The sequence below is a fragment of the Carassius carassius genome, chromosome 24, assembly GCF_963082965.1.
Source record: "Carassius carassius chromosome 24, fCarCar2.1, whole genome shotgun sequence".
Classification (NCBI taxonomy): Eukaryota; Metazoa; Chordata; class Actinopteri; order Cypriniformes; family Cyprinidae; genus Carassius; species Carassius carassius.
The window spans coordinates 31,558,539-31,586,217 of record NC_081778.1 but is presented as its reverse complement, the minus strand read 5'-3'; the positions used below and the strand labels follow the sequence as shown (position 1 = coordinate 31,586,217).

Genomic DNA, 27,679 nt, shown 5'->3' with positions numbered 1-27,679 from the left:
CTAGAACGTCAAACAACTACATTGCTCGAGTTATTCTGGGTGTTTTTCTGATCCTAATAAAGATGTAACTGGTTGTATTTTTACTTGAAAATCACATTGGCTTCTGGCTAAATGTGGAACCATGCTTTGGTAAATCAATAAAAAAAGACATTTATTGGATAAAAAGTTTAAAGTATGATATAAAAAAGTAAACTTGACAAGTCAAAATTATGATATTCTAAGTAACAATTATGAGATAAAATGTAAGTTGTGACAAAAAGTCAAAAGTATTAATTCAATAATTGAATTTTGATATTAAAAGTTGAAAAACTGAGATACTAAGTCATAATAATGTTGCAAAGTCAGAATTATGAGATACAAAACTCTAATTATGACAAAAGTTAAAATTATAAGAAAAGTCGTAATTATCTCATAATTATGTACGTCATCATTTTGACCTCCTTTTTGACTTTTTATATGATTCCAAATTTATATCTTAATTATGACTTAGTATGTCATATTTATGACATGTTGAGACACTATCTTCATGACATACTTAGTCATAACTTTGAGATAAAAAGATATAAAAAGTAATGTCATAATTATGATGTGCAAATCATAATTAACAATCGGAATAAAAAATAATTAGAGAAAAAGTCATAATTGTGATTAGAGTCATAATTATGATACAAAGTCATTATTATAGGTCATAGTTATGACATAAAAGTAAACTTTTTATATCTCATAATTATGACTTAGTATGTCATCATTTTGACTTCTCGTATCTACTGCAACTTTTTTCTCATAATTATGACATTAAAAGTTGAAAAAAAAAGATTTTAATTCATAATAATGCGATCAAAAGTCATACAAGTCATATTTTTGACATAAAAAGTCATAACAAAATCAAAATGATGAGACTAAGCGATAATTAGGACATAGTAGTAGTTGAGATAAAAGTTTAATTATTGCATATGACATGATTTTCATTTCAGAATTACTTTTCATCTCATAATTTGAACTATATCATAATTATGATTTACCAAAGCATGATTTCTGGGGGGAACTAGTCTTCCATGAACCAACATGAAGTGCCTTTTTACATTTTACTTCCATAATCTGATGCATTTTTAAGTGAAATTGGAAAATTCAACAGGAGAAGATATATTTGGCGGAACAACTGTGAAATGCAATTTTACTTTGATGAACAAATGCATCTTTAAACATAATGGAGGGTTTAAACATGCAATAGTAGCATGCAACTTTACACTATGTGCTGTATGTTCCACATACTGTTTTAAAACAAAAGTCACATGCTATGCTGTATCCAGTGCACTAGTACTTCATTCATAATTTTGGCCAGTAAAATGTATGCTTCAGCTACGCAACATCTAATGAAAGAGTCTGGAGTTCAGAAATTGTGCCACCTTAATCATAAGATCCAACCGCATGGCGTCTGATCGCACAGCAGATTAAAAGCCCTTTAAGAGCTTGACCCGTATCCACTCCAGAGAGTGTCTGAAATACGAGGGTTATCTCTCTATTGCCTCATCTCTTTAGCACACACTGCACACGCTTCTCCCAGCTGGGCTGGCAGACCAAAGAAACAGGCTCAAATCCAAGACGTGAAGTTCCTCACGCCCGTGACATCGGCCAGGGGTCACCGACAGGTCAACTGTGACCCGCTCCTAAAAATACAGCCCTGCTCCTCCACGGGAAGTGAAGGCATCTGGAGATAGCAGTGGAGCCAATGGACCCTTGGTGTTAACAGCACATGGACGGACGGATCAACACAATGATTTAGTTTTAAAATATATTTGAATAAATTAATTGGCACAAAATGCATGTGATAGCATTACACCGTATTATTTATATGAGCCTAAAACACGGTGAGCAGCAAAATGTAACAAAATATTTAAATACAGAAAATGTATGCCAAGCAGAGATTCAAATTAATCAGAGAATCTTTTATAAGACAGTTCACTGAAATGAATCATCCATATGAACAGATTCACAATAAATAATAAATGAAATAATAAAGTAAAAAATAAATAAATAATAAAGTAATAAATTAAATAAAAAATACAAATAAAGTGAAACAATAAAACCAATAAAAAAAACTGATTAAAATAAAATAAATAATACTTACAATTAAATATAAAATGTAAAATAAAAAAAGAATTGAAAAAATGTTAATACATGATAATAAATACATTTTGTAAAAAATAAAATAATAAAACAAAATAAAAGAATTCAGATATATTCTCTGAAAACAAGTCTTATCTTACACATTTCTGCTCGTCAGGGAAATACAAGTCAAAAATACAGATAATGACCCCAAACGTTTGAGCTGATCTCAGCTGCGCTCGGGAGACCCTGAGGAGCCCAGACACACAAAGATCAAAGGTCTCCACCTTCCCTGTTCTCCACCGCACCGTTCCAGAGATATTTACTATGAAACGCAAGACCGTGACAAAATCTAGACTAAACCCAGCTGTCTACAGCCCACACAGACGACCTCCAAACACTGCTGATTAAAACAAACTAAACTAGAACCAAGTCAATTTCAACTGAATTTGACAGTAAAAAGTTGCTAAGCTAATGATGCCACACTTCAATAAGCATCCAAAATACATTACAGACGCAAAATACTTCATATTTAACTATTTTGATATATATATATATATATTTTTTTCACCACTGAATGATTTATATTTATACAAATAATAAACAAACTAAATATAATATGTACATCCTCCAAATTTGGAGTTCATCATTGAAATTCTGAAAATAAAATGTAAAAATTTGACATGGGAGCATTATATATATATATATTTCAAATAATATTATAAGTTGCTATCTATATTTTTGTTCACTACTGAATTATTTATAATTATAAAAATAATAAATGAATACACACACACACACACAGAGACACACACAAATCATAGATTAAAATTCTAAAAATAAAATAATATAAAATAAAATATATTCTGATGGACAGAATAAAAAAAATTATATATATATATATATATATATATATATGCATTCATCCATGCATTATATATTTATATAAATAATTTGTCAGAATACATATACATTTTTAAATACATAAAAATATATATGTAAATAAATGTATTTACATACATATGTTTACAATTAAATTATTATTAAATTATTGTATATTAATATTATATATAGTATATATATATTACATTTTTACCGTTGAATGATTTACATATATATATATATATATATATATAAGATATATATACACAACTGCACACTTCACCATTAAAGCATCAAGAGCTGTAACAGGAAGAGAGACATATAAGAAACCACTGGATAGAGCCGGCACAGAAACAATGATGAGGAGAAACAGGAAAACCGAGCACTTCCCAAACATGTAAACCGGTCGAATGAGAACGAGGTGAAGAGTTCAGACGTGCTGATACAGGACTGATACCATCAGCCAGACCCCTGTCAACAAACAGGAAAAGATGTCGAGTGCATCCTGAAAAACACCTCCACATGTCTCTGGAGTCATCTTGGGTTTCTAAACGCCTCTGAAACAAAAAAAAAACACCTCAAAACAGCGTGAACACAACGCTCTCCACGTTCCCTCCATATGACGCCTTCAGAAAGGCACGAGTGTTAAATATCCGTCTGAATCAGTAAAGGAGGAGTTTGATGTTTATTTCTGCAGGTCAACAGTGCGTGAAACAGCAGACAGACGTTTGAAGTCACGCTGCCTGTGGAGGAAGTCACCGAGAGAAAAGAGAAACCGTTTGTTTTCAGGAAGACATCGAAACAGTGGCGTCTTTCAGGCCGTTCAAACGCTCATCCAGTCCTCGTCTCGTGATGAGATGCCGGCGTTTCTTCAGAAAAGAGTCTGTGGCTGTTCTGAGAACCACAACAGAAAGTAATCGACTAAAAAACCAGCTCCGGTCTCTAATTCATCTACAGTCAAGATACTTATACAAGCTACTAATACATGTAAATATATTTTTAAATAAAAATAAAAAATAGAAGTATATATATACACATATATATATATATATATATATTACAAAATTAAATATTTATACATATGCATTTACATTCATATAATTATAAATCATTATATATAAAATGTAAATATACATGCATTCATTATATTTTATATTTATAGTATATTTCTATAAATCATCTATATATATACACAATAATAAATTATTTATTATTATATTGTGTAATTTAATATATTATTAGATATTTATTTATACATTTATACACATATACATATGACATATCAGCAATCGATTTACATTCTCATTTAAAGTGACAGACAGTATTACACAATTTGTATTACATACTATCAAAAACGAGTGATTATTTGATAGTAAAAGAAATGCAGATTCATCTGAGCAGCGATTCAAATGAATCAGTGAATCAGTTTTTTGGGGAATCCTAAAATCATTTCAAATAGCAGTCAAATGAAGGAAACCCAAACACACTGACTCATTCAAATCAATCTCATTTCCCAACTCTCCATACTGCAAAATGCTAACAAGTTAGCAGCGTCGCTAGTTACTTCACGAATTACCCCACAACACAGACAGCGATGGTTTATGGTGTCTGTGCTTCATAAACAGTCAAATTACATTTTGTTGGTGCCAAAATTTCAAAGACCAACCCGAGCACTTCTCTTAAACACGGGACTTCATCAACCCCAAAATGCCTCGTGAAAGATAATGATTTAAACATTTGATTCTTGCGGTGGAGCCACATCTGGAAGTGGCTTTTGATGGAGCGAGTGCTTTGTCCAACTAACAAAGGCCCATTCGCAGCTATTCCCAATCCGAGAGGAATTCTGCTCCGACTGCAGCCCCAACCCCGCGCTTTGAAGCCGCCGGTGAGTTTCAACAGCTAACCACTTTCAGATGTGGCCGTGTAGTTTTATGGCTTGAATAATAGCGATACCTACACATGTGCGAGCTAGAGGTCCAGAACGGGGAGAAAAATCTGCTTCCATTCACTCCTGCTTTTCTTATGTCACAGGAATATCCAGTTCTCACCATTTCTGAACGCCTCCAACTTCAAAACTTCACAAAAGTGTGTCGTTTCTGAATGCAGCAATGTGCAGCATTTCAAGGCGTCTTCAAGCTGCCTTACTCGTTAATTCTGTTCACAAAAACTAACCTTTTTTTGGCAATGATTGAGACTAGATGACACTGAGAACATTACACACAAATTGTGACTATATCAGCATTAAATATTGATGATGACAACAGAGACTACAATTTAGTAATAACAAAACTCTACTTCTCTATATTTTCATCAACAACAAAAAAGAAGAAGAGGAAAAATATATATGCTTAGGGTTGCCAGATGTCAAGATCTTAAATCCCCAAAACAGAGCTTTTCTCTTTCAAGAACATATTTTCTGTCCTGTGTTTAATTTATCTTCACATCCTGGCAACACAGGCAAAATAAAAGCACTGATGATCTGAAAACATTGACAAACATGTAATTTCACAGGGACCCTCATGATATGATACGATACGATACACGGCTCACGATACCAATAATATCATGATACAGCAATTCTATGATAATCAATATACATTTATAAACATAGTACAGGTTCTCTCTCTTTATTCAAGTCCAAACGTCTGAAAATTGATAATTTACTCACGTTCAATTAATTTTAAACCTGAAAGAGTTTCTTCTGTTGAACATAAAAGTTATTTTGAAGAATCAGTTTCTGGTCCCCATTGACGTCCATAGTATTTTGTTTCCTTCTATCAAAGTTAACAGGGGGACCAGCAACTGTTTGGTTACACAGAATAAAAGAAAACATTTGCGTTCAGAACAAGAAAGAAATGAATACAGGTTTGGGACAACATGAGAGTGAGTAAATAATGACAGACTTTACATTTTTGGCTGAACTCTCCCTTTTAATGACAAGCGGCAGCATGGTTAATACTATTAGACTGCTGTCACTTTAAGAGCTACATGCATATAATATTCAGTACAGGAACACATCTATTTTTCTCTAAACAGTTTAAATTTGATTTAGACATAAGCAACTATGTTTATATTAAAACCTTGTGTGTTTTTGACAGTATTAGTGCAATCAGATGCGAAAGCACACTTGTGCGCATGCTTCAGGTGTACGAGCTCAGAAAAAGCACATTTCAGAACAGCACGCAAATTAAATGTTTAACTGGCAAGGCTTTAAAGCACATGCAAATAATGCAGTTCTTTGTTGATTTTGTTTGTCCAATCAATGGTATAAAAGCCGACATTGGACTTAAACTTGGCCGGGGCATCTATTATTTAACTCCATTAAAAAGCTCTTTTTCTTCGGCAATTAACTTATATTCACGTTTCCCTCATTTACATGTTGAGCGCCACCTCGAGGAGCCATGAAGTAGTGATGCTGAGAGCAGGGAAATCTATTTGGAGCGCCTTATTAATTAATTAAAATATTGATATTTAGCGTCAGCATATCGATTCTCATATATTACGGAGAAGGACAACATAATATTTTGCCATATCAATATTGTTCCCCACACCTAATATAAATATCCAAGAGATTTTCAAGAGATTCAAGAGTCTGGGGTAAAAATGGGTATTGTCTGTACTGTATTTATATCGTATGGTATAGTAGCAATAGCAATATCACATGAGAAATAAGTGCAATATCACACGAGTGCTGTTTTTGTCCCAAATAGCACGGGTGCAAATTTGATATTGATTTTATAAAACACCTCAATAAATAGGAAGTTAATATTGTGCTATATTTCAGACACAATATTGTCTGTTTTTGCAGATTTTGTAAATTTCCACTGATAAATTTGAACTATTGTGCGTCTCAGAGTCACTCGCAATTTCTGAATGAATCAGGTGAATCATTGATTCAATGGCCCATTCATAAAGAGATACTACTTCATTGCAGAATGAATCAGCCATTTGAAGGAATTAAATGAATCAATGACACAATGACTTACTGATAAAGATATTTACACCACCTACTGGCAGCGTGAGTTTCTTATTTAGACTAAATGCTTTAGATGCTTTTCTCATTTAACACAATAGCACTTTAAAAAAATGAAATGGTGATCATTATTTTGCCCTATTAACAATAAACAAAATGCACATTGCTCTGTTCGGTGTTTCAAAGGAATCAGTGAATCACTTAGATCTTTTAATCCAAGTTCATTTAAATTACCAGGCAAATGAACAAACAACAAATGCACTGACTGCCTGAAATGAGCTTTTAATCAACTAAAACAAAAACAGGACAGGTTGACTAAATACGCTATAAACTAAAAAGGACACAGGACTAAGACTTTATTAAAAAACGGACTAAATGAACACTAAAGAAAGAGATGCATTGTGTGAAAATGCACAAGATTCGTGCCGTTTGTTTCTGGCTCAGTGTTTGTTTAGGGCTCAGACAGGAAGCTAGGTTTCGGGTGTCTGTCTGTGGCCGTCTGTCTGGGGGAATGTGGAGAAAGGATGAGGTTTCTGAGGCTTTCACAAAAGGAATCTCTTTGAGGCATTATTACATAAGAAAACACTGATACACCGCGTCTGAAAGCGACACGTTTAGAGTTCGAATTATCAGATTTATGAGCACGAGTGTCTGTTTGCAGCACCTGAGCAAAGAAACACAGGCTTTTCTGTGATCAAACATTCAGAATAACAGCGTTTACAATCCCCCGTAACATACCGCAAGCAGAAATATCAGTCACGGAGACTTACGAACAATCTGCATCGCAAAACACAGCAGAGAAACTGACGGAAAAACTACAAAGCACATTATTACTCACTTTCATACTTATTAGAGTTTGGGTGATGGTCTGAGATTCTGCTTTATAATATTGGTTAGACCAGTTTAAACTTAATACATAAACATAATATGAATATTTAAATAAACCCTAACCCTAACATACATACATATACACACACATTATTATTATTATTATTATTATCATTTATATAATTTAAATTCTTCAGATATATATAAAGTATAATATATAAATATATAATTATTTTAATAAATGTATATATGTAAATAAGGGTACATATGTATTTATTATTAATATTATTACATTTAGTATTAAACATACTGTTTTTAAAATATATTAACATTGGTTATGTTGATATTAATATTTTTTTATAATTTATTTTATTTTCAAATATTCATTAAAATATATTTATATTATATATTTTTACATATTTCTATATTTTAACATTTATAACAATTGTATTAATTAATTGCATTTATTTTAAATATTCATATAAATATATAAATAAGTGGACATATGTATTTATTATTACCATCATTAAATAAAGTATTATTTAATATACTATACTATTATGTACATTTATATATTATATACATTTATATATACTTTGGAAATCTAAAGCAATCAGCTGAGCAAAAGCAGAAATATCAATCTGAAAGAAACATGCATGCATTAAAAAAGGAAAAACTGATGTAAAAGTCACGAAGCACATTATTATTTCGAGGTTGGGCGGTGTTATACACTGCTTTATAATATTAGTTTGTTTTGAACTCAAGTGTTTCATCATCTGAAGCTATTTTTACACTGATGTCAGACTCATCATAAATGTATTATGAATAATCTCATCTTCCGAGTTTTTCCAAATAAAAAAGAGAAAATCATTCGTTGCATTATGCAAAAATAACTATTGCTTAATTCACACACAATACATTGTTTCTATGAAGATCCCGTAAAATACCTATTCTGATATAAAATGACTCGTACTGTGATATTTGGTCAGTAGGTAAACAAACAAAGGCAAGTGAAGCGGTGTATGTCAAACAAACATTTTAACTTTGATTGCAAAGTTTTTCCAAATGCCTCGTCATGAAACAACTAATTAAAACACAGGTATTCAATTAATACTAACCACAGTACTAAATAAATATATCAAATATTCCCCAGACTGCGCTAAGGCTTGCAAAATGTCAGTTTGGATAAGTTTTCTACAGCGGTTTATATGGAAACATACCTTACACACGAAAATGCAATAACCTCGGCGTCTCCTGCTGTTTGCCTTGGCCTAGAGCTGCACGAGATCAAACGCTGACTGCCATCCAGCAGAAAAAGTCACCGCACAGGAGTATTTTCTTTCCTTCTCCTGTAAGCGACGCAAAGTAAACGGCTGCCATAACATCCACCACAAACGCTCCATTTCCATTCACTCATTCGGCGTAGACCGCATGTATGGCATCGCTGAACAAATCTGAGATTTTCAAAACATGAACTTATAGAAATATTTTGTATATGCTCTATCAGTACCGATTACAACATAAAATAATTTCACACTAACAACCAGGCCATCATTCTGGATGACTTCAAAGCAGAAATGCGGAGCTGAAGCACTTACATCAATTAAAGCCTGTTTATTATTTGAGGTACAACTACTTTTCTAGATGTGGTGTGCAAAATCACATCATATTGACATGACATGCGGATTTTGTTTAAATCTTAAAAGGAATAGTTCAGGCAAAAAATTCACTCGAGCTGAAAATGTGTTTAACCTTAGGACGTCCAATATTAGGATGAGTTTGTTTCTTCATCAGATTTGGAGAAATGTACTGTAGCATTGCATCATGGGTGAATGGGTGCCGTCAGAATGAGAGTCTGATAAAAACATCACAATAATCCACAGCACTCGAGTCCATCAGTTAACATCTGAAGAAGACAAAAGCTGAAACAAATCCATTAAGACGTTTTTAACTGTAATATGAGTATATAATCCATAATAACATGAAAAAGTGGTCTGGTCTGAATCAGGAGAGAAATCTGCACAGATCAAGCACCGTTTACAAGCCAAAACATATATGTGGTTGGATTTTGATGTGAGAGACAACAGGAGATGCACTTTTTCGCTGGAGGAAGTGTAACTATGGATTATTGTGGATTATTCATTCTGACGGCACCCATTCACTGCAAAGGATCCATTGGTGAGAAAATGATGCAATGCTACATTTCTCCAAATCTGATGCAGAAACTGAAGGTTTCATAGGTGAACTATGCCTTTAAAGTCAAGATAAAATGCCAAAACACAGTGCTTTCCAAATAATTTTTTTTTTTTTTTAAACCCTGCAGAATTCATGACAATCTGTTAAAAGATAAGTAAAAGTGCACTGATTAATAGTCGGCAATAAAACCAAGAATGTGAAAGTACATAGACTCAATTCTGACTTTATGTTGACTTTAAACACAGCTTGAAAACGCTTAACTGCCTAATTATGAATAATTGCACGTCAAAAGCCCAGAATAAGGAAAAGGCAACATTATTGGCATCTGGAGGAGATCAAACAGTCATCTCCTGATGGCACCTCAGTATCTTTGAAGCCATGAACACTCAACCCGCTCAGAAAGAGTGCTTAGACAAGGAAACCAGGGAACGTAAGCAAACACCTTCAAAGTGCCTTTCCCAGCATAAATATCTTCGTATAAATAAACATACAATCCGCCTGCAGTGTTCAAATGTATTTTTCCATGAAACAAGGGCCATGAAAAGTGAGAGGAGGAAGTGGGGAGGAGGAGAAAGAAAAAGATCTCGCTCATGCAGTGTAGAAGTTCTCATGCTCAAACACAAATAAATAACACGCTCTGACAGAATTTGAACAACAATGATGATACAATCCTTTTATTTGCATGCTGAGTCACTATTAGGCTTCTTTCTAAGGTTTATTTGCATATTGAATTGACCTAATTTAACAACATTTTGGCAACTACACAAATTCAGTATGCAAAGAGGTAAGAAAGATGATTGATCATAATGTAGTATGCAAATATTACGAAATAAATATTATTATGATGACATCATTACTGGTGATCATATTGCATCAATAGCTATGTTTACACTCACCCAAATAATCTGTTTTCTAAAGTGTTTTCTGGCTCAATTTAACTAAAAGGCCTTTTAATATAAACTCATAAATTCTAATAGAGCAAAAAATGAACTGTGAGATATAAAGTCTGAACTGACATAGTTTCAACTTGTCAGAACTGCCGGTTTTAAATCATGCAAATGTACAATTAGGATTTTATATCCTGAAATTTAACTTTTTTCGCAGAATTTACGTGTTTATATCTTGCGATTCTGACTTTATATCTCACAATTCTGACTTTATTTGCAAATCAGACTTTATCTCATAATTCTGACTTTGTAAATCACAATTCTGGCTTTATCTCACAATTCTGAATTTGTCTCTAAATTCTGATTTTATTTTGCAATTCTGACTTTATATCTCATAATTCTGACTTCATCTAGCAAATCTGACTTTATATTACATTTGCATTTATGCATTTACCAGACGCTTTTATCCCATGCGACTTACAGTGCATTCAGGCTATACATTTTTTTTTACCAGTATGTGTGTTCCCTGGGAATTAAACCCACGTCCTTTTGAGCTGCTAATGCATTGCTCTACCACCTAGCCACAGGAACACTATATCTCACAATTCTGACTTGATCTCGCAATCCTGACTTTATATCTCATAATTTTGACTTGATCTCGCAATCCTGACTTCATATCTCATAATTTTGACTTGATCTCGCAATCCTGACTTCATATCTCATACTTCTGATTTGATCTCGCAATCCTGACTTCATATCTCATACTTCTGACTTGATCTCGCAATCCTGACTTCATATCTCATACTTCTGACTTGATCTCGCAATCCTGACTTCATATCTCATACTTCTGACTTGATCTCGCAATCCTGACTTCATATCTCATACTTCTGACTTGATCTCGCAATCCTGACTTCATATCTCATACTTCTGATTTGATCTCGCAATCCTGACTTCATATCTCATCATTCTGATTTGATCTCGCAATCATGACTTCATATCTCATCATTCTGATTTGATCTCGCAATCATGACTTCATATCTCATAATTCTGATTTGATCTCGCAATCCTGACTTCATATCTCATACTTCTGATTTGATCTCGCAATCCTGACTTCATATCTCATACTTCTGATTTGATCTCGCAATCCTGACTTCATATCTCATCATTCTGATTTGATCTCGCAATCATGACTTCATATCTCATCATTCTGATTTGATCTCGCAATCCTGACTTCATATCTCATCATTCTGATTTGATCTCGCAATCATGACTTCATATCTCATAATTCTGATTTGATCTCGCAATCCCGACTTTATATCTCATAATTCTGACTTGATCTCGCAATCCTGACTTCATATCTCATACTTCTGATCTCGCAATCCTGACTTCATATCTCATCATTCTGATTTGATCTCGCAATCATGACTTCATATCTCATAATTCTGATTTGATCTCGCAATCCCGACTTTATATCTCATAATTTTGACTTGATCTCGCAATCCTGACTTCATATCTCATACTTCTGACTTGATCTCGCAATCCTGACTTCATATCTCATAATTCTGATTTGATCTCGCAATCCTGACTTCATATCTCATACTTCTGATTTGATCTCGCAATCCTGACTTCATATCTCATCATTCTGATTTGATCTCGCAATCCTGACTTCATATCTCATCATTCTGATTTGATCTCGCAATCATGACTTCATATCTCATAATTCTGATTTGATCTCGCAATCCCGACTTTATATCTCATAATTCTGACTTGATCTCGCAATCCTGACTTCATATCTCATACTTCTGATTTGATCTCGCAATCCTGACTTCATATCTCATCATTCTGATTTGATCTCGCAATCATGACTTCATATCTCATAATTCTGATTTGATCTCGCAATCCCGACTTTATATCTCATAATTTTGACTTGATCTCGCAATCCTGACTTCATATCTCATACTTCTGACTTGATCTCGCAATCCTGACTTCATATCTCATAATTCTGATTTGATCTCGCAATCCTGACTTCATATCTCATAATTCTGACTTGATCTCACAATCCTGACTTCATATCTCATACTTCTGACTTGATCTCACAATCCTGACTTCATATCTCATACTTCTGACTTGATCTCGCAATCCTGACTTCATATCTCATACTTCTGACTTGATCTCGCAATCCTGACTTCATATCTCATACTTCTGACTTGATCTCACAATCCTGACTTCATATCTCATACTTCTGACTTGATCTCGCAATCCTGACTTCATATCTCATACTTCTGACTTGATCTCGCAATCCTGACTTTATATCTCATAATTCTGACTTGATCTCGCAATCCTGATATTTTCTTTATGTCTCACAATAAATATTTTCTTACAATTGTGAGATATAAACTTAGAATTGTGAAACAAATGTCAGAACTATGAGGTAAAAAGTCACGATACCAAGCATCCATTTATAACCAGACAGCACAACTGAGACTGAATGCAGTCTGTAAGTTTACGCTATGGGCTCATAAAAACGTGTTCATAGGGTGTTGCTACGCATTTGTTAAAGACCATCAATCTGGAATAAAGAAAAAGAGAATAGCCTGTCATAGCCACCTCTACTGACCACTCCCTGTCCCCCCAAAACAACAGCCTTCATCGCGCCCCACCTCAAAGCCTTCAGAAAAACAGGCCCTTATCGGCCCCCGGTCGCCCTACGGGGAGCTCGAGGATTTCTGCAGTACAAACCAGGAACAGATGTCTGAAGGGGCCACGCTGAAAGACCCTGCTGTTCTGGATGGCTGCCACATGCTTCTCATTCAGAGATGAAGCCTCAAAACCCTGAACACCATTCAAGCACTTCTTAGTTTTCCTCGAAACCACCACGGCAGTTTCGACCAGGAGAATTTCGGCTATTAAACGAAGGTGCAACATCGGGCCAATAGCACAGTTCAGCTCCATCAAGACAATGGTGTTCATCCAAAAGTCAGAGAACATGAGAAAAGCAGAAGGAGAAAGATGTCATTGAATATGACGCTCTTAAACAGGCCAGATATCCACAATACACTGCCAAAGCAAATAGCGCTGACTCAAAGCGAACAAGTGAGGAGGAGATGCCAGAGTTTGAACAAGCCCAACTAAAACAAAAAAATACACAGCTCTGCTGAGGTGAGAAATCAGATTTCTGAGAGCAAACTTGAGAGAATGAGCCCACTTTCACTGGCTATCAAGAAACATCCTCATATTTACAGGTAAAGACTGAAGTCATCCATCAGGGCCTGTTATATCTGAGGGATCATGTAACCCTCACTTTTAGAGTTTTCTAAGTCTATTCCCACCACGTTTTGGAAAATTATGATTATATTTTAGCTTAGCTTGACCGTGTTTAAAAATAAGCACAAACCAAACAACTTCAGGATCTAGCAGGGATCCAAAAAGTTGCTTTAAAATATTTCAGCCACTTTGCAAACTTTGTTTTGGTCTAAATGAAACTGCCTCAATTGCATCAACCAAATGCATGTTCATACACGTAAAATATGAGATATATGAGAAACGTGATGTTAATAATCAATGTTAAAAATGATTTACAAATTCAGTATATTTATACAAATGCATATACTTGTACGTTTATAAAACATATATATATAAACTATACTTATATTACATTATACATTTATAAACATTTAAAAGTTTTACATTTATATAGTTATACATCTAGAAAAAAAAAAAAAAAAAAAAAAAAAAAATATATATATATATATGAATTATGACATTTCATAATTTATTTATAATGAATATGATTTATTGCACATCATTTCATTTATATATAATTACATTTGTAATTATAACTTATTTTTATAAATTAATTATAATTTCTTTATTTATACAGTTTCTTGACTTCATTATAAAAAATTGCACCAGTCAAATACAAAAATGTTATATTCATAATGAAATTTCAAAACTTTATAATTTAAATCGCTATTTAGTGTACATTATTTAATTTATATACAAATGCATTTTTTATTATAATAAATTATTTATTATAATAAATATATGTATATATATATATAACATTTAAATTATGATTTACAATATAATCATACAGTAATATAACAGTAAAATATATATTTTATATAATTGTTAACATTAATTATTCACATTTAATATACATTTCCTCATTTACATATCTCATTTATAGTTTATATTATGATTTACTGTACATCATTTCATTTATATATATTTTTTTCTTTAATTATGAATTGTTTATTATTATAAACAATGATTACATAAATTCTTACATTATTAATATTCTTCACTATACAATATTGCACTATGCATTTTTTATTTTTTTTATTTATGGACCATCTTTTACCAGAATACTTGAAATACGTATTGCTGATTGTGTACAAGTGGAATTTACTTCAATTAATACCAGTAGGCTACCTGTGTTCCTGCTTCCCCGCACCATTTGTATCAGATTGTTCCTACTTCGCTGGCATCAGCGGCTTCACGCCTGGGAACGTTTAAGATGAGAGGAGCGTTGAGAGGTAGAACTGAGCGCGTGTGTCATTATTTGGTCAGTGTGCAGCAGACTGTTGATGTTTCCAGTGTTGAAGCACACTGAGGCCTCACAGGCCGGCTCTTTAAGAACGTCTCCAGCTCAGTGATTTCCGTGCTGATTTTTCACAGAGAGGCCTCTTGTATGGCTTTCCAACAACATTCTGAGCCGCTGCTGCTATTTTTGCAGCTCATTTTGATCTCACCTCTGGAGATCTCTCTAACCCCGTGCCAGGTGTTTATACAGGTAAGAACCGAACACCTGCAATGATCCGTCAAACTCGCCTTTCTAAAAACCAGCTAACTCATTCTTTCCCTATCGCCGTTTCCTTTGATCAGCCAACAGTCACCTCTGTGTCCAAGTCTGTAATTACCGCATACGCCGCTCCAACTTTTTCACTCCTTTCACTCAATGTGCTTTAATTGGAAGTGCAAATCTTTCAGGAAGAGCTCAAGAAAAATTCAAATCTGTCATGTCGTTCCAAACCCATATGCAACATGAAAGAAGGGGTTTTAATGAACTGTCATTTTCCACACAATAGTGACTCTAAAAAGGACAAAAGGTAGATGATTCACATCCACTGAGGATTTCATTTAAAGTCCTCTGAAGTTATATGATACCTTCATGTCTACATTTTGACTCTAAAATTACATAAATGTCCTCATTTGGACATTTTTGCAGCTTAATAGATGTGTTGTACAGGGGAAAAAGCTGCATAAACGTGTTATTTTAGTATCACTGATATGCTATTATAGTTTCTGTTAAAGGGTCATATGATGCAATTTACATTTTTCCTTTCTCTTTGGAGAGTTACAAGCTCTTGGTGCATATAGAAGATCTGTAAAGTTGCAAAGACTAAAGACTCAAACCCAAAGAGATATTCTTTATAAAAGTTAAGGGTCAATCAAACCCTCCTAAAACGGCTCGTTTAAACACTCCCCCACGTGTCTACATCACTATGTGGGAAGATTTGCATAACCCCGCCCACCTGTTCTCCAGAAGAAACAAGGCTTATGTTTTATTGTGGAAGTGAAACTAATTTGTCTGGTCTGCCAAAAGAGGACACGACTAGAAATCAGTGGTTACGTTGTATTCACAACACTTTTCCAGAACAGTTCAACCAAAATATACAGATGTATGCAGTGCATTTTCCAGAGGATGAGGACTGTTTCTATAAAGTTGGGCAGTTCGACAGTCTGGCGTTCTGACATACAGTCTGTAAGTACGTTTTAATATTTAAAGGATTTCCCATTGGTGATTCAAACGTGAGTTTTGATCAGTTTGTTAAGCGGCGTAAAATTTCCGTCACACGCTTGAGGTATTCAGCCAATCACAACGCTCTGCGTAACTGACCAATCAGAGCACACTGAGCTTTGTAAAATTAGACGCGTTTCAGAAAGCCGGGGGATAGAGGAGCAACAATAATGTACATTATGTGGAAAATAATGTGTTTTTTTTTTAACCGTAATCAGGTATAAACACATTGCATTACACCAAAAACACAAAATAATGTTATTTTTAGCAGCATCATATGACCCCCTTTAAGAAAACATCTGACAGCAGCTAATGAGCTCATTATTGCTCACTGAACACAAATGGCTTTCAGAGTTAATACTCAGAGCTCCACACCAGGAAAACCCTCGGGATACTCGCCCGTCTGTCTCTGTCCGTCCGTCCGCCCTTCCCCCAGATCCGGGCTATCAGAGAGCTTTAATAACTCCCAGCTTCGCTTTGAAGTCACAGCCAGGCAGCTGAAGAATCCCATTCCCTCTGCTTCCCTGACAATGGGATGGGGGGGGGGGGGGGTTTGCCGAACGCCGGATCTGGCCCTTTTCTAATCTGCAGCCATCAGGATTTTACCTGTCTTTACCTGGGTTTAGTGCGAATTAAGAGGTTTCAACAGCAGCTGTGGCCGGAAAATAATTTTGACTCTTTGACTAAATTCTTTGAATAAATGCATGCACAGATTATGAAATCATGATTGTTCTGCTTATAGTGTTGCTTATTAAAGAAATAATTGCCCATCACTGAATCATCTTTTATGAACTATAGCTGCCATGCACATGAAAATTGCCCTGTGGATTGAAAGCACAGCCATGCAACTTTAACATTCACATTATATATGTAAACATAAGATTACAGGAGTAGATCACAAAAAAAATAAAATCGTCAGATTTGGAGAAATGTAGCATTGCATCGCTTGTTCTGCAGTGAATGGGTGCCGTCAGAATGAGAGTCTGATAAAAACATCACAATAATCCACAGCACTCCAGTCCAGACAAAAGCTGAAATAAGTCCATCAGGATGTTTGTAAAATTTTAACCAGTGAAAAAGTGCATCTGCTGTTGTCTCTCAAATGTAAAAAAGCAGACACATATTTGTTTAGAACGGTTTAATCTGCTGTGCAGATTTCTCTCCTGATTCAGACCAGAACACTTTTTCACTGGAGGATTATGGATTATAGACTCATGTTTTAGTTAAAACGTCTTAATGCTGGATTTGTTTCATCTTTTGTCTTCTCCAGATGTTGACTGATTGACTCTCATTCTGACGGCACCCATTTACTACTGAGGATCTATTGGTGAGACCCTGATACAATGCCACATTTCTCCAAATCTGATGAAGAAACAAACTCATCCTGATCTTGGATGGCCCAAAGGGGAGTAAAATTACATCTAATTTTTATTTTTGTCTAAACTCTAAACTAAGTTTTTTCTTTTCATCTTGCCATAATTGAAGCGCTGCTTTGTTCACAGCGGTAAATCATTTTCCTGTTCATTACATGCGAAGCTGCTTTGAAACGGTATTGTATTGTTAAAAGCAAGGAGAGGTAGAAAAAGCACTTGATGTAATCCAGAAATACGTCATCTTTACAGAGATTCCTAAACACTGAGTCTCAGATGATATATCTTCTCTCTCTGCCGTGAGCACGAGCATCAGTCTGTGTGGAGGTGTCTGCTTTCAGTTCATTTAGAGGACAGAATTACAGCTGCTCTGGGCCACAGAGTCAAACCACACTTATAATGACAATACAACACTACGAGCGGCTCGACAAATGTCAAAGCATCCCTAGAGGTGAGGGACATAATCACCTCGATTCTACTTACGCTGACGCAACTGAACGACTCCAATCAGAAGAAATTATAGTAACAAGAATTGTATGGAGTCGTTGCAGCATCAAAGAGAAATGACATGTAGACAGACTATAAAAAGATAACAGGTCTGGAATATAATTTACACCAGCTCAACTGCATTATAAACCAGCATGGCACGATTCCTGATTATTACGAAGAGAAACAGAATGAAATAAACTCGTTCTCATGCTGGAAACGTGATGGGGCTTCAAATACTGTAAAATAGATTGGCACAATAGATATTTACATACAGCATAAACTTAAAGAGCCCAGTGGACTCATCTCAATGACAATTAAAGGGAAAAATGATGCATGATGCATCATTTAGTCATATGCACAAGTCTAAATGTACATGATTATTGTATTTCCCTGCATAGAAAATCATCTGAAATGTGCTGACTTATTTTTCAAAGTGACTTATATTATGCAATTAATGTCAAATATGCAAAACAACACAAAAAATATTGTTTGTTGAATGCATATGAATGCTTGAATGAATTGTGTCTATTTAAGACAATGTGAATGTAATAATAAAGCATGACTTATGCACCAATTGTGATCCAGTGTGACTTATTTTCTGGAAAAAAGAATATAAGACTCTTCTTTTGTACTTTATAGGAACTTAACGGTTAAATTCACCATCCACTTTTAGGTAATTGGAAAACAAAAGTGTTCATAATCTCCTCAGGATCACCTTTATGCTTCACGATAAACAAAGAAATATTAATAACATGGGGTTGAAGCAAGAATGAAGCAACTCCAAAAAACCAAATGTGCTCCACTCACACAATGGCTATTTATCCCTGCAACTCTAAAGAAATTTCAACAGCGCGATTCATAAGCCTATAGTTCACATGCACACATGCATTAGTTTTGTTTGCTTTGATATAAATATACACAATATGAGAAACTGCAAATTAATTTGCAACTAAAATTCCACAAGTGAGATGGCAAAACAAAAGAAAATGTTTGTTGTGATATAAAAACTGCAAAAAGTAATGCAACGAAACTAGTTCAATCAAGTGACTCATGGTTTGATTGTTGGGTCCAAACCAGAGTTTCACATCAACTAAACTCTGACCTGAAATGGACTCAGATTAAAAGCTCCGGTTTGAATTTGGCTCTTTCACTTCATCCACCCTAAATAAACAACTTAAACACATTTTATCGCAAATCAAAAGTCTCCCGCGATCTTGCTCACCGTTTCAAAGAGTCTTTCAGGTACTTGACGACTGACAAAACACAATCCAGAGCCAAAACATTGATGAAATCAAACCCTGGACCTACTCATTAATGACACATGACGGCGGTGGTTTCCCCTCAAGGCCGCTGTCAGATTTCCCAAATAACGTTCCCATTCAAAAGGGGAAGGACTTTTATAGGGCTTCTATTAGAGCAGGTTTATCATCAGTTAGAGTCTTTTTACTAGGATGTCCTTCAGCATCCTTCAGTGACTAATTGAAATGATGCAAAACCATGCACAGGCGAGAGTCATAGATAACGAGACACATCGGCTTATGTCCATTTCAATATTTCAGTTCCTTTGAGACTTTTGAGGTCAACTCACTGAACCGATTCTTTGAAATGGACAGTTTGAACCCATACAAAGAAATCAAACAGAGTTAGAGTTGGGTAAATTCATTGGGAACTTCTGTCCATTTCAAAGAATCAATTCAGAGATTTTTGAGAGTGAATCTTGAATTGGTTCTTTGAAACTGACATTTTTGAGCCCATCTAGAGAATTGATTCAAACTAACTTTGAGTCAGAGCTGGTTTGTTTCTTTCCTGTGAATTTCTGTTCATTGCAAATAAATCCAGAGACTTTTGAATTGAAACTTTAAAATGGACAGTTTGAGTCCAACCACAGAAATAATTTAAACAAACTTGTTAAAAGTCTGTATGATTCATTATTGTGGATTTCGGAGCATTCCAATGAATCAATTCTGAGATTTTCGTGATTGAAATTTCAATTGATTCTTTGAAATGGACAGTTTGAACCATCCAATGAAATAATTCAAACAAACATTTTAGAGTCTGTTTGATTCAGTCCTGTGTATTTTTATCAACTTCAATGAATCAACAGAGATTTATTGACTTTTGGATTGATTCTTTTAAAATTTGACATTTTAACCCATCCACAGAAATGAATCAAACAAACTTGTTAAGGTGAGTCAATTTGATTAATTCCTGTGAATTCTTATCTAAATCAATGAACTGATTCATTGAAATAGACAGTTTGAACCCATCCACACAAATGATTCGAACAAACTTGTAAGAGTTGGTTCGATTCATTCCTGTGAAATTCTCAATGAATCAATTCAGAGATTTTTTTGAGAATGACTTCAGAATAGATTCTTTGAAAAGGACATTTTGAACCCACGGACATTGGGAATGGACATTTTTTATGACTGAAGTATAAACGAAAGACACTAATAACAAGTGCAGTAAAAAGTGCATTGAAATCATTGCAATATTGTGTAGTATGAACAGAACAGTTACTGACATACGTATGCCATGAGGCAGGTTACTCTTTGCTCTCAACCTGTCTTATGTTTTAAAACATGCCAGAAAATAGCAGTATTGTGTGGTCAAAGAATGAGACAAAACTACTCAGGTGGAGTAGAAAGAGAAAAAAATCAACTGCATAGATACAGAAAAAAAGACATGAATATGCGCATAAATATATGTATAATCCTAGTACGTCTCACACAGATGTCATGCACGACTGTCCAGGACTAACCATGACTCTCAGCTGCACGTCAAAACGCATCAATCCCACAACTATCCCACAGCCAAACACGACAAAAACACATCGCCAGGCGCTGGACGTGTCGCTGCACAGCCCTGAGAACACACAGCACACTCCTGTCTGTTTGTTTCAGCCGCTGTAATGATGATTTCTCAGTATTGGGAATGTGGTCTTTGGCAGCGGGATGGCACACGGCTCACCGCAAGTTGTTCCTTCTGTGGTGCAACTCCCGTCTGGATTCTTGCAGCGTTTCTCTTACAGTCCAGTCTGAGACGCTTCTGGGATCTCATGGGTTACGTTTATAAAAGCATAGCAAATCTAAGTCTAAAAGATACCATTTATGGGCCAGCATCAAATTTTGAGAAGTAGGCAATCCCATAATGCAGCACCACAAATGAAACGACAGTTTTTCTTAGTCTTAGTTGCTGTGGTGTATATTAATGCTTATGAGAAAATCTAAGCAGCATGCAAACTAGGTCTGGGTATTCAGACAGATTTCATGATTCAATTTGAGATTACAGATACTAATACTTGAAACCAAACCTTGTCAGTTGGTACATTATTAAATTAAAGTGACAATGTTGTAAACAAACATTAAAAAAATTGATTTCATATTATATACATATATATATTATAAAATAAAAAAAATGTAATAAAAAACTGCACATGAGGTCATTTTTATAATAAAATTATTATAATTTATAATATATTTAAAATAAAATTTTAATGATATAATTATGTTTCTACACCAGTTTGTTGCTGAAATATAAAAATTTAAACCGTTTCATCTTTTCAAACATGCATTAGATATTTAAAATACAGGTTAAGTCAAAATATAATGAATATGTAATATACTGCACATATTTAGCAAAATACCCCTTTCTAGAATTAATTTTGTATTTTTTTGGATAGCTATCGAGTTTATGGTCACTGAATGGCTTTCCCAAGTTAAATATGACGTTATGTGACACTGTTCACTTGCTGTTTTATGGACATTTTTCCCAGTCTGAAACACTGTTTGAGTGATTACATGAGACAGGATTCGTTTCAGTAAGTTTTTGGGTTCCTTTCATCACTTTCTTAATGTTCATTCATGTTTATTTGGTGTTATAACTAGTAGTAAATAGGAAGACGTGATCGAGTCATGATAGAATTTGAAAACTGAGACTTTGTTTCATATCAAAAGTAACAAAGATTTGTTCACTTTCCTGCAGGGGAGGCACTACAAATAATGTTTCATTACGTTTTGTTCACACATCGACTGAAAACAGCATAGATTGATTCTTGGCATTTAAAAATCGAGATCAAAATCTATATTTTCAACCGAGCCCTAATGCATATGCTACAATCTTTGGAAAAAATGTATTGAAATCCATTGGGTTTTCCAAAGGAAGTGCTTTTTGAATCTATACACTGCAAATTGGCACAGAGGCACTTCATACTTTATTAACTGAGCACAAAGCAGCCTTAACTCACCTTATGATGCATAACCAGACAGATTTAGATGCTAATGCACAAAAACAGACATTTCTTACCTTGTAATCTTTAAGATTTGTGTCGTATCTCTCGCCTTCTTCAGCTCCTCTTCTTGAAATAAAGCCATTCACAACAAAACTGTCCCCTGAAAGAGGATTTGAAGAGCATTAGGAAATGTTCTGCAACATTAAATCCATTAATAGTTCATGTATAACAAAAATAGACTCAGAACTGTGTCAAAAGCAAAACTCACCCTCAGGACTTTCCCGACGTCTGCTAGCTAAACCCCAATGACAAAGACAAAAAAATATTATGTATTATGCACAATGTTTGTGCATTTCAAGAGCATTCATGGATAGGATCAGGACATATGAATGTTCCTGGAGCACAAAAGCAGTCTGAAGTCTCTGGGTATATTTGTAGCAACAGAAAAAATACATTGTATGGGTCAAAATTATAGATTTTAATTTTATGCCAAAAATCATTAGGATATTAGGTAAAGATCATGTTCCATGAAGATATTTTGTAAATTTCCTACTGTAAATAGATCAAAACTGAATTTTTGATCAGTAATATGCACTGCTAAGAATTCATTTGGACAACTTTAAAGATGATTTTCTCAAAATTGTGATTTTTTTTTTTGCACCCTCAGATTCCAGATTTTTTTTTAATAGGTTTTTTTTTTTATGACCCCTTATTATGACTGGTTTTGTGGTCACAGATAGACTTTTATAAAAAAAAAAGTTTACATTTTGTTTTTATTAAAATGCCCAAATACACCTAACGAAGCTACTTTTATTATGTAAAAATAATGACATTCCTTAATTCGATTTTATATAAAAATAATAATAATAATAATAATAATAATAATAATAGATGGCCATTTTTGCCTTTCAACCCTTAAAAAGGTTAGGGAAAAGTAATTAAAGAAACAAAACAAAAAGTTAAAAGCTATCTTATATTTTAGAACTAGATTAAAATCATAAAATCAGACAGAAAAGTTATTTTAACTGAGCATTAAGCTATAAACATGCGCGTGCACACATATTTCGGACTCGTAGATGTGTAACTCACCATGTTTTGAGTGAAGTTTCCCCATTGTATCACTGCTGTGGTTAAGAGAGCTCGTGCATCTCTCGCTCACAGTTGCACATCATATCCCGTTCAGAGAAATAAAAGCAGATCCTGCAGGTTCCACAAACACACGAGCGGCATTAAGCGCGCGACTCACGTTCACTGCGATGCTTTACTACAGAGAGGAGGAAAGAAAAGCGTCTGTCTCTGGACCACACGAGTGGATGATCCGCTGCAGATGAAGAGGTGAAGCGAAGTGAAAAGCTGGAGAAACGCGCTCCTTCAGTCCGGCCCCCTTCAGCATCACTGCTGCCCCCTATTGGACACGAGCCACATCAACACAGGACTCCAGCTGAACCGAGCACAAACCTTACAGACACAGACAGCGCATTACTTCCTCAGTTGACTCATCACAGTACTTCTCTGAAATGCTAAATTAACTAATTAGATATGCACTCATTTCCTGAACCGATAAATTAATCCAGGTTTCATTTTGTCGATATTTTATGATATGAGTTAAAAGATTTCATATAGGGGACCTCTTTTTATAACAAAATGTTAAATATATCAAGTGCATGAAAGTTTTTGCATTAATTTGATCCAAAAATTGTGAAATATTTTTACTATTAAAATAACTGTTTATTTATGTGAATCTGTGTTAAAGTGTAATTTATTTCTGTGATGCTCCGCTGTATTTTCAGCATCATTCCTCCAGTCTTCAGTGTCACATGATCTTCAGAAATCAGAATAATATGAGGATTTTCTCCTCAAGAAACATTTATGTTGCATATTGCATATTCTTTTTTTAATGGCAAATTCAAGTTTATATCTCGTGATTGAAACACTTGTTGTTTTAGCGTCTCAAACATTTCGTTGTCCAGTGTTTTGCAAGACATTACAGGCAAAACCATGTCTTGACAGACACTTTAGGAGAACCGACTTAAAACATCCACTAAAAATCACTGGATTCAAAAACACAGAGCAAATTGATTAATAAAAGTGATGTTAGTGAAGAGAAAATCAGCATTTGTCTCATATTTTCCCTAAAGGCAATGGTATTTAAATTTCAAATTACTTGCATGTCTAAACAACGTAGGCTAGGTGTTTGGTATGAACTTATTAATCCAAGTATTTAACTTTGGTCTATCAATCAAAATGCAAAGGTTTTACTTTTCTTACATTGACAGAGGGATCTGACCAACCTCAACACCAGAGAGACACGGTCAAACAATACACATTTTCTATACAAAAAGTAAAAATATCTAAAGAGTGTTTGATGATGCATTTTTCCAACTTCTGGAGCTCTTTAAACACCAGCACAAGCTCAGTCTGCATCTAGTGGAATAATGACATGACTAATGCTGAATGCAATGATTATGTTGCACTTCAGAACAAAAATGCAAATTCAGTTTTGAAGGCAGTACAATGGAAAGATCATCACTCTTCAGGCGCCGCTGATGACATGTAATCACCCACTTGATAACAGCTCAGCTGAAACTCTGTTATTACTCTCTCTCCTCAGCATGCTTGTGATGTTGTTCCACATATTCGTCTCTGGGACTTCACAAACTCTTAACCTGTGACAGCTTGTGGTTTAACGTCTCTGATGAGTAACACAGATGCTGAAATCCAAAGCCGGCTCCTCCAGGGTTGCGTCTTTCTCTTTCCTGATGGTATCGTCACATTTAGCATGTTAGTCATTCAGCAGATGCATATGAAGCATGACACCAGACCTGAACCCAAAGATTGAGAAGCTGAACTTGTTTCACACTGACATATGATACTAGAAACAACAGCTGAATTACCCCTTTGTGATTGGGACAGAAAAGACTGATTTTAACTACTAAATGGTATTAAACTACTAGAAGTGGTGTTTTCCTGTTCATGGCCAATTACCGATAAATGGCCGATATTATAAATCTATACTGCTTAAAGAAAGTTGATACTGTAAAACTAAAGTAAATTGATTTATTTAGCATTAAATAATAAATATCGGCCACTAAGTTATCATTTTCATATTAAGGCTAATCACCGATAAATGGCCGATATTATAAATCTATACTGCTTAAAGAAAGTTGATAGTGTAAAACTAAAGTAAATTGATTTATTTAGCATTAAACAATCAATATTGGCCACTAAGTAATCATATTCATATTAAGGCTAATCACTGATAAATGGCCGATATTATAAATCTATACTGCTTAAAGAAAATTTATACACTTTAAAAACTAAAATAAACTGTTTTTATTTCAAATTAAATAATAAATATCGGCCAATAAATAATCATTTTCCAATAAAGGTTAATAACTGATAAATGGACAATAATATACATTTTTACTACTTAAAGAAAAATAATACACTATAAAAACTATAAAGTAAATAGTTTTTTTTTTTATTAAATATCAGCCGATAAATAATCATTTTTACATTAAGGCCAATAACCAAGAAATGGCTGATATTATAAATCTAGAAACAAGTAGAAACAATTATCTACTTCTACTTTCTAATCACTTAGAAATTACAAGTAAATTTCACTAACAATTACAAAGAAAAAGAAACATTTTGAATTTAAAGTAAAAATTTGTAAAAAGATATAAATAGTATGTTTAATATATATATATATAAATATACATACATACGCTTATAATCTGTTTTTACAAAAAATATTTTTTTTACATTGTATGTTCTGTAAATAAACAAATAACACCACTAAACACTAAAATAAATCGCTTCTGTGCTTACAGTGAGTTTTACATTTTATTTTTAATAAGTCAAGAAAAATTGCTAAATATCTTGGTAATTTTTTTTTTTTTTTTTTTTTTTTACTTAAGCCAGACAGCAACCACATTCTTCAGAAAAAGCAAAAAGCTAGTTGGTAATTCAAACATGCACGATCCCCACAAGAACATTTTTCATGTGCAACTAGTTTGATAAAGACAGGAAGAAAAAAAAAACAGAGATGAAAGCATATTGTGTTTGCACTTGTGGAAAATATCTGATGCAATACTTAAAGAGGAGACGGATTTGCAATACTGATTTGCCAAAAAGAGCTCATGTAGTCCTACTGAACAGCCTTAAACATCTCATGTTATTAACTCTTCAACTAATGTATTAATATTGGCAGCTCTATTGATATTCCAGCGCTTGAGGCCAGAAACCCATGAAATTCAGCGGCATTACAATGTTTGCTTTGTTTCGGAATTTCACTGACAGTTTTTAACCACAAAAGCGGTATTAAACACTGAAACAATAAGGCTTTTGATCATTTTTTGTTCCTGATTAGATTCAAACAGCTGCTTGTTTTTGGACGAGGAACTGTCAGGAAGAGAAAAAAGCCTGCAGACATTGCAATTACGGGTTTGTTTATCTGGTCTGCAGCCTGACACATTTTAATCTCACATCATATCAGAAGAATGTGGTACAGATACCTGCACAATGATGGCTCGCAGGTGTTTACCTGTTTGATCCGGTATCAGCGGGTGATGATACACATCAAGAAGCTCTTTGTGATTGTGGGATTCGCATAAAACAAATTCTCACAACTCGAATCTTTCCGAACAGCACATCAAAGCAGGCCGCTTTAAACATGGGGTCAAACTGGTTTCTAAATGACTTGAATATGAAAATAATTTTTAAACACACTGTGAAAAAAATGTACGTTCTTCCTCTGATTTTGTGTTTTGGTTATGCATTTACTTGAGAAGCAAATTAATATTTTGTGAGAAATGCATCAACATTTTTATGATTAAAACAAGAACAAATATCTGCCAGTGGAACAATAAATATAAATCAAATGAAAAATAAATTTTCATACCCCGCCGACAG

The 27,679-nt window shown here is 34.2% G+C and overlaps 1 protein-coding gene across 1 annotated transcript in view; it reads right to left on the bottom strand.

Moving 5' to 3' along the window:
- The window catches only part of LOC132103450 (protein naked cuticle homolog 2-like), a 35,186-nt gene extending 11,202 nt beyond the window's left edge, over window positions 1-23,984 (bottom strand). Inside the window, exons 1-3 of the mRNA XM_059508574.1 lie at window positions 23,855-23,984; window positions 23,034-23,060; window positions 22,840-22,925 (exon numbers count right to left, since the gene is read on the bottom strand). Coding sequence (XP_059364557.1) covers window positions 22,840-22,925; window positions 23,034-23,060; window positions 23,855-23,879 — 138 coding nt within the window. The 5' untranslated portion in view covers window positions 23,880-23,984. The remainder of the gene's footprint in view (window positions 1-22,839; window positions 22,926-23,033; window positions 23,061-23,854) is intronic.
- Window positions 23,985-27,679: the final 3,695 nt, after the last annotated feature.